Source organism: Hippocampus bargibanti, linkage group LG09 (genome assembly GCF_051943395.1).
Source record: "Hippocampus bargibanti isolate YZ-2025 linkage group LG09, ASM5194339v1, whole genome shotgun sequence".
NCBI classification, from domain to species: domain Eukaryota; kingdom Metazoa; phylum Chordata; class Actinopteri; order Syngnathiformes; family Syngnathidae; genus Hippocampus; species Hippocampus bargibanti.
The window spans coordinates 20,916,323-20,933,442 of NC_142742.1; the positions used below are offsets into that span (position 1 = coordinate 20,916,323).

A 17,120-nucleotide genomic window follows, 5' to 3' on the forward strand; every position below is an offset into this window, starting at 1 on the left:
GGTGAAATGATCGTAGCTCCATTTCTGAGGCGGTATCCATAGCCTGTCTTGGCGATTATCTGGCTGAGGGGGTTCAGTCCTATGCAGAACAGCAGTGGGGAGAGTGCATCACCTTGATATATATACAGTAAAGTCTCGTTATATCGATATCGGTTATATCGATAGTACCGCTTATTACGATACTATTTTCATTTCCCTTGCACATTTCTAGTCTTTTTATGTATAATTAGTACCGTTTAGTACGATACCCGGTTATTACAATAATCCGGTTATTACAATAATCCGGTTATTACGGTGCTCCTTTTCATCCCCCGCCGGCCATTTTTGTTGTTTATATCGATATATCCGTCGCGCCATTGGTCAACTTGGTCACGTGTCTTGTTACGTGAGCCGCCATCGGTCGCGCCATTGGTCGACTTGGTCACATGAGCCACCATCGGTCGCGTTATTGGTCGACTTGGCCGTGCGACTTTGTCACGTGTCACGCCATCAGTCGCGCCATTGGTCGACTTGGTCAGGTGACTTGGTTACGTGCCCAGCACCCGTGTAGCAGAACCATTTTCATTTTCAGACGCTAGCTCGTGTGTATCAGACGAGATTGAAGTGTTTGTGTTAAAAGGTAAAAATGGGAAGCAGAAGAAGATTGATGACTTTTTTAAATTGTATACATAATACAGTAAGATGTAAGCGTTGCAGTTTCCCTGTTGTGTTATCTACATGCCCACTGTACTGTATATGAATGCAATCGTTTTTTGCAACAATGTTTCTTGTTTTGTCTGCTGAAGCGCGATGATTTTGAAAATTATTAACATTCCATACTGTGTATTAAAGGACAGCCGATGTCACTTTTTATTCAAATGCAAATAAAAATGACTTCACGCCAAGACGTCTTGCATTGCTTGTGAATCCAAACAATGGCTTCAGATTCGGATAATATGCTTTCTTGTTACACATCCAGTTATGAATATGTTTCAAATACACTGTAGTTCTGAAGATTAAAGCATACATGTTTACAATCATTAAAGAATTATATGTGCCATTTTGAGGCAACATTGGGGGAACATCTCTCACCCAAAAAAAAAAGGAGCTAATGGCCAGATCCTTTTCTTATATGGCGCTTGGCTGCCCTCTTTTGGCGGCTTTTGTTTAATGCAGTTCGACGCAGGATCGGATATATCGATAGTCCCGGTTATATCGATATTTTTTCGGACTCCCTTGAATATCGATATAACGAGACTTTACTGTATATATATATATATATATATATATATATATATATATATATCATGCTTTATTTAATGTAATTTGCTTTACTATGGTTCAGAAGTAAGTCATTTACAATTGTTTGAAATTACACGTCTTTAATCATTTCTCCCTGATTATGTTGTTAGGTAGGAGTAAGCTTTAAACCAAACAAAATCTTTCAGTCTGCATCACACGTTTTTCTCTGGTGGGGCGACCTCTAAAAACAGCTGTAAGAATACGGTCAACTTGGTCAACAGACTTGGACATAGCTTATAATGAATGAAAGGGATGTAGATGAGGATCCAACTGAAGATAAATAAAATCACATAAAGGAATTCGATCTGAGGATCGTCAATGATGGGGGCCAGCACGAGGAACACTGCTGCGATGAGAACCGCTATGGGCAAAATGATGGGAACCTGAAGGAAAAAAGGGAGAAGAGCACAGATGCTGAGACATCCATTTGTGTTTTTTTTCATATATATCGTTTGATTTCACAAACCCCATTGCCAAAGAAGTTAATACATCGTGTGAAAAATAAATAAAAGCAAGACAGTGATTTGCAAGTCCATTTCCTGCCTACATTCAATTGAATATATGTAAAAGATAAGATAATTAATGTTCAAACAACATCCATCCATTTTCCAGACCGATGTATCCTCATTAGGGTTGCGGGGGGTGCTCGGCCTATCTCAGCTGTCTTCGGGCACGAGGCGGGGGACACCCTGAATTGGTTGCCAGCCAATCGCAGGGCACACAAAGACATACAACAGTCACTCTCACACTCACACCGAGGGACAATTTGGAGTCATCTGCCTGCCATGCATGTTTTTGGAATGTGGGAGGGAGGAAACCGGAGTACCCGGAGAAAACCCATGCTGGCCTGGCGAAAACATGCAAACTCTACACAAGGCCAGACCGGGTCTTAAACTGACGACGTTTGCACTGTGAAGCCAGCGTGCTCACCACTCAACTACCGGGCCACCCTTAATGTTCAAACTGATCAACTTTATTTTTTTATTATTATTTGCCAATATGCACTCATTGTGAATTTATACCTGCAATATATTCTAAAAATATGGAATGGGGATTTTTTTCTTTTGACCACACAATCTGAAATTGTTTGGGATCTGAGGACACACATTGTTGAATCCTTGTCAGTGGATTTCTTCCCTATTCTGGCTTGATGTGCAACTTCAGTTACCGCCTAGTCTCAATTGTTGATTTGAAGCACTTCAGAACACACCACACATTTTCAATGAGACACAGGTCAGGACTGCTGGCAAGCCACTCTAGTACTTGTGCTCTGCAAGCCACACTGTCAAAATGTGACTCACAGATGATCGCTTTTTAACTTTGTCCTGATAACCATGCAGGTCAGGGGTCGGGAACCTTTTTGACTAAGAGAGCTGTAAAAGCAAAATATTTTTTTCTGTGAGAGACAGACACACACACGCACACACACCGCACACACGCACACATACACACACACACACACACACACGCACACACACACACACACACACACACACACACACACACACACACACACACACACACACACACACACACACACACACACACACACACACACACACACACACACACACACACACACACACACACACACACACACACACACACACACACACACACACAGAAACAAATGCACACACACACACAGACATACACAGGGTGACCCCCAAAAAAACCGGCCCCAACTTAAATTAGGCCCCGTTTCTTCGTGTTTTGTCTGAATGAAATGATAATTTAGTCATAACTAGTTGATTATATTCAAAACACCACTTCAAAAGACTGGTGTCAGCATATGTTCTGGATGGTCTCCATTTAGCTCCGTGCATTTCCTGAGGCGCAGCACGAAAGCTCTTATCTCCTCCCTGATGGCTTTCTTGAGTTCCGTGATGGTTCTGGGTTCCCCTGCATAGATTCTGTCCTTAAAATTACCCCAAAGAAAAAAAAATCAAGCCACTGAGGACTTCCCAAGAAGTGAACAGTCGAGCTGGTTGAAAGAGTCAGTCTCTCCAGCAGAGTCCGAAACGCTCTGTGCGTAAATGGAGTCAGTCCCTCGGTATGTCAGGTGAGTGCTGCTGAACGACATCAGGGCTTACCCATCCAGAATACAGACGCTGCAGACCCTTACAGCCTCAGACAAGAAGCAGAGTGGGGCTATGACAAATCAAGATGCTCAAGAAGATCGAGGAGATACCAAGTTTCCTTAACCTGCTTTGGACCTCAAATGAAGCCCATTTACATCTTGATAGAAAGGCGGACTCTAAGATAAATGTCTCCTGGGGGTCCTCCAGACCCAATGAAGTAGCCACCAAGTCCCTGCACTCTTCTAAGTGCATGGTGTGGGCTGCAATCTCGCCCAGAGGCGTCATTGGTCCAATCTTCAGCAAAGAATCTGGCGCAGCAGTGAGAGTCACCAAGGAGTGGAATGTGGAGGCCCTCAAAACCTTCAAGAATGAGCTACAGACCATCTAACCGTCGCTCATGAGCAAGTTCTGGTTCCAGCAATACGTAGCAAGTTCTTACACCTCAAACCTGTCCCGAGATTGGCTGAAAGAGAACTTCAAAGGCCGAGTGATCAGTCAAGACTGATTTTGAGTGGGCACCCCATAGCCCGGAAATAAGCCCCCCCCCAGATTTTTCCTTTGGGGCTATCTAAGGACAGAGTCTACACAGGGAAACCCAGAACCATCACGTTACTCAAGAAAGCCATCAAGGAGGAAATGAGAGCCATTACCAATTCAGTCTGTAAGAATGTCATGGACAACTTCGTGCTTAAGAAATGCATGGAGCTAAATGGAGACCATCTAGAACATATGCTGTAGAACGGAGAAAACACTAAGAAACGGGGCCTATTTACAGTTGGGGCACGTTTTTTGGGGGTAACGCTGTATTAATGTGATGTCAACAAAATGTCAATGTATTATTTAAAATATTTTTGTGATAATACTCACCAGTAATATGAATTGTCTTCTGTTTCATGATTGGTAAAAATCCAGCCAAGAAATCAGAATGAAAGTCAACTAGCCGAGTCCATACGCAAAGTTACTGCAGGCTAGGCTGCACACTTCTCATTAGCTTGCACGCTTGCTTTCTGCTGTCTCTCGCAGAAGTATATTGATGCTAAAGTAGCATGGGTCTTGTCAAAGTGCCACTGACATTTTCGACATCAACTGCACCAAAATCAATATCATCCAATCAAAATGGCGCTTTCAGCCAACTGCAGTCCAAACAGGAAATGAACAGTGAAAAAGCAAGAATACATATAGTTTTATCTGCGAGCCAGATGCAATCATCAAAAGAGCCATATATGGCCAACCCCTGATGCAGATGGTCCTCTTCCTTGTTGTCCTGATGACTCAACATTCATGATTTTCATAACCGTCTGAACTTTGATAGAAAAAACAATACTGTACATTGAAATAAGTCATTGGTAGACCGTTGTAGTGGCTGTACATATACGTCTTGGGGAATCAAAAAGTTACATGTTTTTGTTCAATATCAGTCGAAAATGATTTGCAAATCACTGTATTCTGTTTTGTAACTTCAATGGATGTTACAGGTTAGATGATGGTATGATAAGAGATGGCACAAACCCTGTATGTCCTTGGTAGCTCTGGCTTTCTAATCTTGAGGTAGAGGAGGCCCGAGAATGCAATGGCATAGAAAAACCAGCCAAGGAAACTTGACAAACGCAAGAAACGCATTTCAATTCATACAAAAATGTATCATGCTTGTTTTCAATAGTATCAATTCCGAACCTGTGTTCACCTGTGGAAGTTGACAATACTCTGAAAGTCTCCGGGGATGAGCACCAGCAAGGAGACAACAGTGGTAAAAATGAGTGCTGGACTTGGAGTCAGCCTGTGCACGTGAGCCATGGACAGAATTTCCGGCTAGAAACCACACACAATATGTTATTCCTTCACAAGTCCCAACTGTGACAGCACGGCAATGTTGTTTGCAAAGAGGATAAATTAGATACAAAAAATGTCATGCCGGGCGTTGGACGGAGATCGCAGTACGGCAAAATGACTTGCTCGACTCCATGCCACGATCAAGCTCTTGGACTCATTACGTCTGTGTGTCACTTGCCTGGGAGATCTGAAAACTAACCAATTTATGAAGAAAGAGAAACATCAAACTCTTTAGAATCTTCTCATTTAACATCAGATGTACTGTTGTTTCCTGTGTCCTCATTAAGAGGAACCATTTAAGAATTTACTGTATGGACAGCGATCTGTGTCTATACTGCATATGCAACGGGCACTCATTCAAAGCACATGATTGGTTCCCCATTTTTCACTTTTCGCGACATGGTCCCAACCCCCATTCACCTTGATTTGTGAGGGGTCACTGTACTGTATACAACACACTGGGGTGTATGTAGGTTTATATTTCATCAGAACATTGGTGCTAATTTTGGCTACCATGTCTGCCATTTACTGGGTGGTGAAATTTTAGCTGGCGGATATTCGTTAATTATAATATTTGTTAGATAATGTTTTACACCCCTGTTTTGCATCGAACAACAAGGTGTAGAGACAAACTACTACTTTAATTTGCCTTTGCTTGTGACACACTTGAACACTTATTTGGAGCACCACAATGTTATTTTTTTACGTTTGAAATGCGTGAACCAATAAAAATTAAATTTTGAAATCAGTCATGAGTTAGTTAGAAGGATTCTATATTTGCAGAATGTCAATCTGATGAGAAACTCGGTTAATAACTTTAAAAGACAAACACCTCACAATGCAGTGTTAGGATCTGTACTGTTGGATTGAGCTGAGGTTTCAGATAAAATCTGGCTAGGTATCTATTCAATATATGGCTAGCTACCTATCTGGCTAATTATCTAGCTAGCTATCAGCTATCTATTAGCTATCATTTAGCTAGCTAGCTTTCTATCTATTTGAATTAATTCCGGGTTGAGTGAACGCTGGCGCATGTGGCTGCCGCTGCTCACCCACATAAAAAACCTATCCTGTGACTGTAAAGTGACCTTGAGAGTTTTGAAAGGCGCTTAGAAATGAAATGTATTATTATTATTATTAATATATATATAAATCATGAAACAGAAGTGCCATGTTAGATGAAGTGATGGTGATTAATTTATGGTGAAATCAATGAATAAATTTAAGGTTAACTCCAGGGAATCAGCAGTTTATCCAATTTGGAATTGGTTCAAAATAATTTCCAATTTGAACGCTTGAAGACGCTAAACTCTACTTAAAGTGTTTACTTAGAACGCAGTCCACAGAAATGGAATTTACTGTATCTGTATATGATATCCATTGTAATTGTAATGTTCGAACAACAAAATGATTTAAGGTATGGATTCTACCAAAGTGATATGCATGTTGCAACGATGAAATACTTTAAGGTGGTGCATTTTTGTCTCCATCTGTGCCCTCTTCTGGAAATAGTGATATTAATCAGTGGAGAAAGGAGGAATCTTGCTTCGTTGCTAATATCTGTTCTGTGCTCATGCGTTTTAGGCCTTCAGTACAAGCAATGTTGCAAATGAATGGACAGTCTCCCAATGTAAAAAGTAAAACGGACAATTTGAAATGTTAAGAGTTTTTCATCAGAAACATCGATCCATCCATCCATTTTCCAGACCGCTTAATCGTCATTAGGGTTGTGAGGGTGCTGTATTCGGACACTAGGCCGGGGACACCCTGAATTGGTTGCCGGCCAAATGCAGGGCACACAGAGACAATGCACATCAGAAACAATGCAGAAGAAAAAAAAACAGGACAAAGCACTAGAGATGTCTACATTCTCTGCAACAGGAAGCAAAAGTGTGAAGGCACCAGGCAATTGTTTTAAATTGTGAAGAAAAACATCTCTTCATATTAGGACAACAAAATGCTCACCATGTGCCCTTCACGTGCAGCAACAAAGGATATGCGACTACCGCTGAAGAACGATCCGTTTAATGTCCCAAAAGTTGACAAAGCTGCAGCCAATGACATGATCCACCCCCATGATCCAAAGATCTTGTTCCTATGGATGGAAAAGTTTCAGATTCATCGCAATGTTTCCTCACCACATCATTGCACAAGGTCTGCTGAGCCAAAGGGTCAGCACCCCCAAATCGGCTTAAGTTCACAGTGTGTCCTTTCTCAGTCAGGGGCGTTCCTTCAGTGACGTGGCGTGAGGACTCGTCACCAACTCAAAAACAAGACTTCCGGAATATTCAGCGTGAGTCTTAAAACGTAAAATGTAGCTATATGCGGTGGAATCTTTGTAAAATACGCTCAGTAAAAGTCATTTGAAGTGATTTTACAAATTATGGACACAACTTGTCCGGAGGCGTCGGTTGTCCTTTAAGTTTCATTTTTATAATTGTTTGTAGTTCTACGGTGGCCCGGTAGTCGAGTGGTTAGCACACCGGCTTCACAGTGCAGAGGTCGCCGGTTCGCATCCCGGTCCGGCCTCCCTGTGTGGAGTTTGCATGTTCTCCCCGGACCCGCGTGGGTTTTCTCCGGGTCCTCCGGTTTCCTCCCACACTCCAAAAACATGCATGGCAGGCAGATTGACCACTCCAAATTGTCCCTAGGTGTGAGTGTGAGAGTGACTGTTGTATGTCTTTGTGTGCCCTGCGATTGGCTGGCAACCAATTCAGGGTGTCCCCCGCCTCGTGCCCGAAGACAGCTGAGATAGGCTCCAGCAACCCGCGCGACCCTAATGAGGAATAAGCGGTACGGAAAATGAGATGAGACAAAGAACCGGAGTCCTCTGTTTTAAATGGGAGCACAACAACATTATCACACAATAAACACAACTGATTAAAACTAAATTACTGTATATTTGCTGACTGTGTTCGTCCTCTTTGGAAAGAGATGACCATCTTCACTGGAGTGGGGGGTGGTGAAGATGACTTGCGCGTGAGTTTGATTAAAGTGAAGGAGAGTTGCGCAATGTCGTCTGCCTCACTCTCTCGTCCCAGCCCATCAGAATTCAGTGGCAAGACAGAGTCAAGACGACTGGGGATGGGTCGGGATGCAGTGGATGACCACAGTGTTTTACGTGTCTCACTGTACCCTACATGCGCTCCACAACGCTTTGCTGGGCCCACCTTAATGCCTGTTGAACCAGTCTAGTGGTTTCCTCCACGCAATCTGCTGGGTCCAGGCTTTACATGCGTAGGTAGACAAGCCCTACAATAACCTACTGTCTATGTGGCATGCTGACCTAGACAGGGAGACTCGTGGTGGCTGGGACGCCTAACCCCATCCCAGATCAAACAGACCTGCCCACTGCTGACTGTAGGTAAAGCTTAGATATACAACTTCATTTTCACGTTCAAAAGAATAATTCACAGGAAATAATTGACCAAGACAAGGTGAAACATCTTTGTCACGTGCTGCTCCTCACCCCCACGTGACGGCCACTGCACTGGATGAAATGAGCTCCTTAGGCGTCATTACTGTCAGGTAGCTGACATTCACCAGCAGATACAAGACAGTCACCAGTGAAATGGCAATGACAACTGCTCTCGGAAGATTCACCTGCAACAGATGAAAGTGCACAAAGAATGGAGGGGGACTTCCACAATTACAATGTCATTACTGTACATGTGTATTGTGAAGGAAATAAATACCTGTATTTATCCAAATTAACCATTGCTCAAGATAAACATTGAAATAGTAACTTTAATCAGTATAAATATTGATTTGCTTATAATAGATAGATAAGCGGACAAAGACGTGGTGTTTGGTTGGAGACATCTGTTTCAGGTGCCAGGAGATAAATGGGGAGCCGGCTGTCACACACAAAGAAAGTGTGAAACCACAACATGGCCAAACACTGGACAACTGAGATTAAAAGAAGTGACCCAACACTGACTCGACAGGATACAACTTGTTATCTACCTTCCACCCCGCCTGGAGCTCAGGAAAAACACCCTGGGAACTGTGATGTGAACCAGATCCCAGGAAGGATCAAATGGAGGGCTTGATTTCTTTGTGTGGGCCAAATTTGAATATGCATGTAGTACACCTTTAAATCTGGGCTCCTCGGTCTCTGTCGTTGTCTTTTATCTCTGTTACTGATTTGAGGGCACACGAATATTTTCTGTGTGAGGGAGCTGAGACCCAGAATTCTGTATTCGATCAAATTGTTAGGAATAAATCATCTGTGAGCAACTTGCCGTTTTTTTGGTCATCCCTCTCACAACAAACATGGCAATTGTTAGGTTAAACATTGCGCAATTAGGGAAATATTTAATTCCGTTCATAATTGTTACAATTTTAAAGGTTAATGCTTATATTAACTAATAATATTCTAATCTAACAATCATTTCAGTGATACCATGGCAAAAGTTCGATGTGTCATGAATATGGTGGTTTAATATAACAATGAGAAAATCAAGCAGAAGACTTGAGAGTTTTGAAAGGCGCTTAGAAATGAAATGTATTATTATTATAATGTTTTTAAAAAACACAGAGAAAATTAAATTCAAACCAACGTCCTAAAACTAATGTAACCTCCCCCCATCCCAAAAAAAAAAAACAAAAAAAAAACATGACAAACAATGACCCGATACGTCTGTGTAAGCTCTCAGTCGTACAGGAGTGGTGCATCAATGAAAAGGTTTCTTCAGCCGTCATCAGTACTTCTTTGAAGGTGTCGGATGTTTCGCTTCTCATCCAAGAAACTTTGTCAGCAAACTAAAGTCTTACTTGTAGTTTAGGCCCTATATATATCCCTACTGTCCACCTAAAAGCTAGCAACCACTCATTTGACGACAATGAGGTTAAAATCTTAGGGAAAGAACATAGATGGTTTGAAAGGAGAGTAAAAGAAGCGATTTCCATAAAACAGCTAAATCCTTCATTAAACTGATATGGTGGTGTCACATCCTCCTCAGCGCCAGGAGCTCACCCCTCCCTGCTCTCCGGACTCAATCACATGTTGCTCATTTTCTTGATTGTGCCTTCTGGCTATAATAGCCACCTGTTCCCGCTCGGTTGCGCTGGTGTATTCTGTGTTGTTCCGCTGTCTTCCGTCAGTACGCAGGTTGGTCCCGTTGGTCCACTCGGTTCTTACTCCCTGTTTTGTCCTACATGTCTTAGTAAAGACCTTTTCTTAAACTTGCCGTCTCCACCGTGTATTTTGGATCCAATTCCTTTCTATTTTTCTTTGTCCTTCGAGTACTGTCCCCACTCCTCGAGCAGGACGTGACAGGTGGGGTGGAGGTTCAATTTGGATTGTTCGTACAACAGCCTGCTTAGGCAAAATAGGATTAGTAATACTGATGAGGTCATACCAGTGGAAGTGAGGCAATCAGGCCAGGCGTTAGTCAGAACAATAGGAACAATCAGTGGAGCTGCAGGGAGTAGTCCTCTGCTCCCCCGAACCTGAGAGGAGGGACCTATCATAGCAGAGTCCGGCACCGCCATGTCTGGACAGTAGGAATATATATATATATATATATATATATATATATATATATATATATATATATATATATATATATATATATATATATATATATATATGTATATATATATGGCGTAAACTACCAGTAAAACTTTAGTTTGCTCAGGAAATTTCTTGGATAAGAAGCGAAACGTCCGACACCTTCAAAGAAGTACAGAGGATGGCTGAAGAAACCTTTTCATCAAATAACCCGACACGCAGTAGATAGGCAAGGAGTCCTTTTCGCAAAAACATAAATTAATTAATAAAACTACTAATGGGTGACTGACCAATAGGTGTGCCGCTGCCAGAGGAGCACTACAGTGCCACCTGTTGGTCTCACATACAAACACACGCACGCACGCACACACACACACACACACACACACACACACACACACACACACACACACACACACACACACACACACACACACACACACACACACACACGCACGCACACGCCCCCTCCCCCACATACACACATGAGTGGAGCTCACTAAGACTTCTATTATTTAAATGAAAGCATGTTGCTTTGCTGAGACATGGACAAAAATTTTACATCCACCAACTTTATAGCACATTTAAACACTTAATATATTTTTCTTACCACCAGAAATTTACACTCTGTCAATCATTCGTACAGGCCTAAGGGTGAGCACTTATGCCTTGCTTCAATTGTAATGGGAATTTGATAAATAACATTCGTAAAATGGGACATACCATTGAATGCTGACCAGTTATTTTGTCGATAAGCAAAGTTGCCTACTCATAGACTTAACTGCATGCATGTGTAGCTAGCTGCCCAAAATGCTGATCGTGCTGACCTTAAATCCTCTCAAAGAAAAGAAAAGCAGATCCAAGTCCAAGATGGCGCCCGTGTAGGCAGCCGTCAGCAAGTGCTCTCATGAGCCTTGCTTTTTTTTGTTGTTTTTGTCTTGTTTTGTGTTTTCTTTTGTTACTTTGTATTGTTGGGCGTCGTGTGGAATGGATATGGATTGTTTTTCAGCATTTTTGACCATGACATTCATCAAGGAGGAGACTGTGCTGAGCGGTTGCGCCTTTTCGGCAGCATGAATATGCCAGTACTGTTTTTGAATGGGAGGAATGTCCGTGCCATTCGACTGCCATGGCTGGACACCAAAGGGGCCATTGTGTTTTTTTTGCCCCTGTAATGGGCAGCATCTTCAGAGCCCCGCTTTGTTCAGCGGAAAGGTCGGTGCTGTTGGACAGTCTGCGGCTGGATGGATGCATGGCTTGAGGAGCCCGCTATAAGAAGAAAGGAGCGTCAGCACAGAGCGCCGATGCGTCTTTGGAACTGTTGCGGCTTGGAATTGAAGCAGATTTATGTGGGACAGGAATGTGAGACAATCTCTTTTCGTCAATGGATGCTACAGCTGCGTGTTTGCTTTCAACATTTAGCTTGTAGTCGACGTGCACGTTCCACCATGATGTCCCTGATCCACTGGTGGAAAGACGCTTTGATCCTCTCATCTTTCATCTAGAACTGCTTCATGTCATCACAAAGAGGGTACAGCAAGTCCTAAAGAATGAATGACTCTCTGTGTCTTTGTTTTGTCATGTTGTCTTTGTTTTGTCATATTTGTTATTTAGTTTTTTTTTTTGTTCTTGTGACTTCAAGACGGCGTCGCGAGAGTGGCTGCCTTTCCAGCAGCTCATGTATTTCTTTTTTCTACTTTCATTCCTTTCATCACTTTGCTGCTGTGAAATGTAAATTTCTCCACTGTGAGACTAATAAAGGCAAATCCAATCCAATCCAATCCAAAAGAGAGCGCATGGGGCTTTCTTGATAGATCTGTGAATGGTGTCTCTCCTTGTTTTTTGCTTTCTCAAATAAGTTGAATCATTTTTTTAATGATACTTGTTTTGGTTTCCATGTACAAGAGACAGTCTTGCTACATGTGTTTTCCTGCCGTGGGTTTTCTGGAGGTTCCTCCCATTTTCAGAAAACGTGATTTTGAGATTCAAGTACAGTAAAGTCTCGTTATATCGATATTCAAGGGAGTCCGAAAAAATATCGATATAACCGGGACTATCGATATATCCGACCCTGTTTGCATGTAATTTTCTCCGTCCGTGCATAGAAATAGTATCGATATAACCGGGACTATCGATATATCCGATATCGATATAACGAGACTTTACTGTACTTGAAAATGGACCAGATAAGGGTGCTATTGAAGAATTTGAAAAATATATATAATTTTTTTTTGGGTTGCTTTCTAATCACACTCATGTGCTGAGGATCTTTCCGTGAACGTGTTTAACTTCACATAAGTAACTGTAATCTTGAATTTTTATGTTGCTGGTGCAATAAAAAAGGCCAGGCTGAGGACATGATACACATCCCAACTTTTATAAGCAGGACAAATCACATTGGAATTTGCCTTGTCACTTATTCACATGCGCCTCTCATTTGTATATTGCCTCCTTATATTCTGAAGTCGACATTTGTTTGGGCTTGGTGCTGGACCCTCTCCTGGCTGTCTCCGGGCAGTAGGCAAGGGGACACTCTGAACCCGTTGCCAGCCAGTCACAGGACACAAACAGACGAACCGCTATCCGCACTCACGTTCACTATTTGGGACGATTTGTAGTGTCCAATCAACCTGGCTTGCATGTTTTTGAAATGTGGGAGGAAACGCCAGAACCCAGAGAAAACCCAGACAGATTGAGATCAGTATTTAGATCCGCTCTAGTTAAGTGCACAGTGACAACGTGTAATTTAGCCTCTTCATATGAGGCTGACATCATGACATTGGATTGTTTTCCTTATGGAGAGGGGGTGTGACTAAGTGATTGAGAGACAACAAGTGCTATGACCTGAATTTTACTGGCCCGGTTAGACAAGGAGTGAAGTTGTAAATTTTTCACAGAATTTATGAAGGCATTCTTTTGCCAATGTTAAATGTAAGGAGTGGTCCATCGATGAGAAGGTTTCTTCAGCCGTCATCTGTACTTCTGTGAAGGTGTTTTGCTTCTTATCCCAGAGGTTTTGTCAGCGAACTAAAATCCTTTGCTGGTAGTTTTGGCCCTATGTATATCCCTACTGTCCAGACGTGGCGGTGCCAGACCCTTATGATTGGTCCCTCCTCCCAGGTTGTTTGCTGTTTTATGAAAATAGCTTCCACTCATTTGACAACAATGAGGTTAAAATCTTAGCGAAAGAAAATAGATGGTTTGAAAGGAGAGTAAGATATTTTCATAAAACAGCAAAACCCTTCACTAAATCGCCATGGTGGGGTGAGGTTCAATTTGGATCGTTCCTACAACTGACTTCTTAGTCAACATAGGCTTAGTTATACTGATGAGGTGATATCAGATCAAATGGGGCAATCAGGCCAGTCGTACACCCCATACTCAGGCAGGACAATAGAAGTATTCAGTCAGGACCATAGTAGTAATTAGTGTAGCCGTAGGGAGTAGTCCTCTGCTTCCCCCAACCTGGCAGCAGGGATCAATCATAGAACAGTAGAAATATATATATATTAGGGCCAAAACTACCAGCAAAAGATTTTAGTTCGCTGACGAAGCCTGCGGGATAAGAAGCGAAATGTCCGACACCTTCAAAGAAGTACAGATAGATGACGGCTGAAGAAACCTTCTCATCAATGTTAAATGTCATAAAAAAGATTGCAATTACAAGTATAACTTTTGTTCAGCATAACAGTTGTGGAAATTCACAATATCACACAGACATTTGTTCAGTGCATGAATTTGTAAGGATACAATGACTATAATGTAAAATCCACATTTTTTTAAACAGTCTCACCTGGGGTTTCTTCAGCTCCTCAATTACATAGTTTAAATTGTACCAGCCAGAATATGACCAGAGTCCTTGGTAAAATGCCATCCCAAGAGTGCTAAAGGAGGACCGAGTGCCCTTAAATGCATCGTCAACATTCAAGTTTTGCACAAGGACTCGAGTGCTCTGAGTGAGTGCAACAATTCCTCCGATGACAATGATCACCAATGTTAAGACCTTGACCACCAGGAAAACAACTTGGATTCTGACAGCAATCCGTACGTTCAAGACGTTTATGATGGCGACAGACAGTATGGCCGCAGCCGCAACACACTTCACCAACAGCTCCGGTGGGTCGCATCCATTGTAAAAAGGAGCAGTTGCATACTTTGCAATGCCGAGTGCCACCGCAGCAACACCAAAAGGCTTAACAACCACAATGGCAGTGACTGCTGCAAAGAAAGCAGGAAAAGGCCCAAAAATCCGCAGGATGTAAATAAATTCGCCACCGGACTCAGGAATAAGCGTTCCAAGTTCGGTGTAGGTCATGGCCGAAAGCATGGCCACAACTCCACAGAGGGCCCAGATCAACAAACTCACTCCAGCACTTCCCGAGTAGGTCAGCACAAACTGCGGCGACATGAATATCCCGGATCCAATCATTGTTCCCGAAATAAATGACACGCCACCAATCAAACCAATTTCCCTTTTCATTTTCATGGCTTCTGCCTGGTATAGATAAGATCACCAAACTAGTGTTGACGACGACACTCCTAATGACGAAGATGTGCCTTTTTGCAGGGAAGGACAAAACTCAGATGATGAGGATGAGGAAAACATTAAGCTTTTGACTCCAATAAAACTGCACCCCACACACCTTGTAAATGTTTAGCAGATGACTGCGTGATTCTGAAGAGCATAAAAAGACTGTAAAAGATAAGAAATCATCTTCGATCATGCTCCAAAACGGTTTTGATCTCTCCACTTTCATTTTCAAGCAAAGGCGATTTGATCTTTGTTGAGTGTGAAATGTTTGCTAGACATGAAGACACATTCACCGTGCGACACAGAAAGCATAGTCTCTAATCTATATATGAATTCTGATTCATCATGTTTAGAGCTTCGGATGCCTGGCGCGGCATGAATGCTTGGTTTGGTAAATATTTGTAAAACAACACAATCAGCCAACTTGTACACACAATACAGTAAAACCTCCGCTGACGAACGCTTCAGCTCACGAATTTTTCGCCTCAAGAACATTAAAGGACAACCGACGTCTCCAGACAAGTTGTGTCCATCATTTGTAAAATGGCTTCAAATGACTTCTACTGAGCGTATTTAACAAAGATTCCACCGCATATAGCTATATTTTACGTTTTAAGACTCGCACTGAATATTCCGGAAGTCTTGTTTTTGAGTTGGTGACGAGTCCTCACCCTACGTCACTGAAGGAACGCCCCTGACCGAAAAAAAATAACACATTGTAGCAGTTCTTCCATCACGTCAATGCATTTTGCTGTGCTTGTTTGGTCTGAAAACGTCATGTTGCACCAAAAAGAGCCAGAAGAGGGTGACCAAGCTCCATATAAGGAATTTATCAGCTTGTGGAAACGGGCTGATTAATTCTTCACAGGAGGTCGGTCGCCATTTTCTGCCTCTTTTTCGGTGATACATTTTCCCCCAATGTTGCCTGAAAATGGCACGGAATAAATTCTTTAATTGATTGCAAATGTATGCTTTCCTCTTCAGAACTATTTCAATCATATTCATAACTGGATGTGTAACAAGAAAGCATATTCTCCGAATCTGAAGCCATTGTTTTGATTCTCCAACAATGCAAGACGTCTTGGCGTGACGTCACGAATTGGGGGCGGGACTTTCTGAAAATGCCCAATTCGCAGCTCATTTTTTTGCAGATTTTGGACACTTTAAGTCATTTTTACTGGTGTTTTGCATTTGAATAAAAATATCATACTGTGTGTTTTGGGTATTTTAGATGCTATAAAACGTTTTTCTGATGTCAGTTAGGAAGCAAAAAAAGTGATGTTGGTTTTCCTTTAAAGGACAACCAACGCTTCCGGACAAGTTGTGTCCATAATTTGTAAATTCGCTTCAAATGACTTCTACTGAACAGAAAAGATTCCACCGCATATAGCTGTATTTTACATTTTAAGACTCACGCTAAATATTCAGTAAGTTTTGTTTTTGAGTTGGTGACGATTCCTGACGTCACGTCACAGAAAGAACGCCCCTGACTGAGAAAGGACACAATGCATTTTGCGGTGCTTTGTTTGGTCTGTAAGCTTTGTGTTGATCCGTGTTGATGGCGAAATTAGAAGGAAAACACATAAATAACGCAATGGTGAACCGTTGTGTGTTGCACCAAGACAACTATTTGATATTCGCTGACACAAATTCCCAGCAGACTAATCAGCCCATTTCCAAAGAAGCTTGGGCGCCATCTTCTGCATGTTCTGGGTGCTACACATCAGTCTTGACGCCTCAAAATGACCCGGAAAGACTTCTTTATTTTACATGACAAACATTTATGCTTTCCTCTTCAGAACTATTTGAATCATATTCATAACTAGATGAGTAACAATAAAGCATCTTCTCCTAATCGGAAGCCATTGTTTTGATTCTCGAG

General features: G+C 42.1%; 1 protein-coding gene across 3 annotated transcripts; it reads right to left on the bottom strand.

The window, feature by feature from the left end:
• Positions 1-605: 605 nt before the first annotated feature.
• On the bottom strand, positions 606-15,281 carry LOC148893942 (b(0,+)-type amino acid transporter 1-like). Of its 3 annotated transcripts, none has more exons than XM_089004955.1 (7): positions 14,501-15,281; positions 8,662-8,795; positions 7,158-7,287; positions 5,371-5,386; positions 5,037-5,171; positions 4,872-4,959; positions 1,497-1,664 (listed from the first exon to the last, which is right to left on the bottom strand). In XM_089004955.1, the coding sequence occupies exons 1-7, from the start codon at positions 15,191-15,193 to the stop codon at positions 1,643-1,645; spliced, it is 1,218 nt and encodes a 405-aa protein (XP_088861081.1). In that variant the 5' UTR covers positions 15,194-15,281; the 3' UTR covers positions 1,497-1,642. The 3 variants fall into 3 exon arrangements, with proteins under 3 accessions (XP_088861079.1, XP_088861081.1, XP_088861082.1); XM_089004956.1 differs by having other exon boundaries at positions 1,525-1,664; positions 5,047-5,171; XM_089004953.1 differs by lacking the exon at positions 5,371-5,386 and having other exon boundaries at positions 606-1,664; positions 5,047-5,171.
• Positions 15,282-17,120: the final 1,839 nt, after the last annotated feature.

Bases quoted from the DNA above. Each gene is read 5' to 3' on its own strand.
- LOC148893942 (XM_089004953.1), bottom strand. From the start codon at position 15,193: ATGAAAATGAAAAGGGAAATTGGTTTGATTGGTGGCGTGTCATTTATT. The intron at 8,796-14,500 runs GTGAGACTGTTT...CATCTGTTGCAG, and splicing joins AGGAGCTGAAGAAACCCCAG to GTGAATCTTCCGAGAGCAGT. The intron at 1,665-4,871 runs GTTTGTGCCATC...TTTTTCCTTCAG, and splicing joins AGCTACCAAGGACATACAGG to GTTCCCATCATTTTGCCCAT.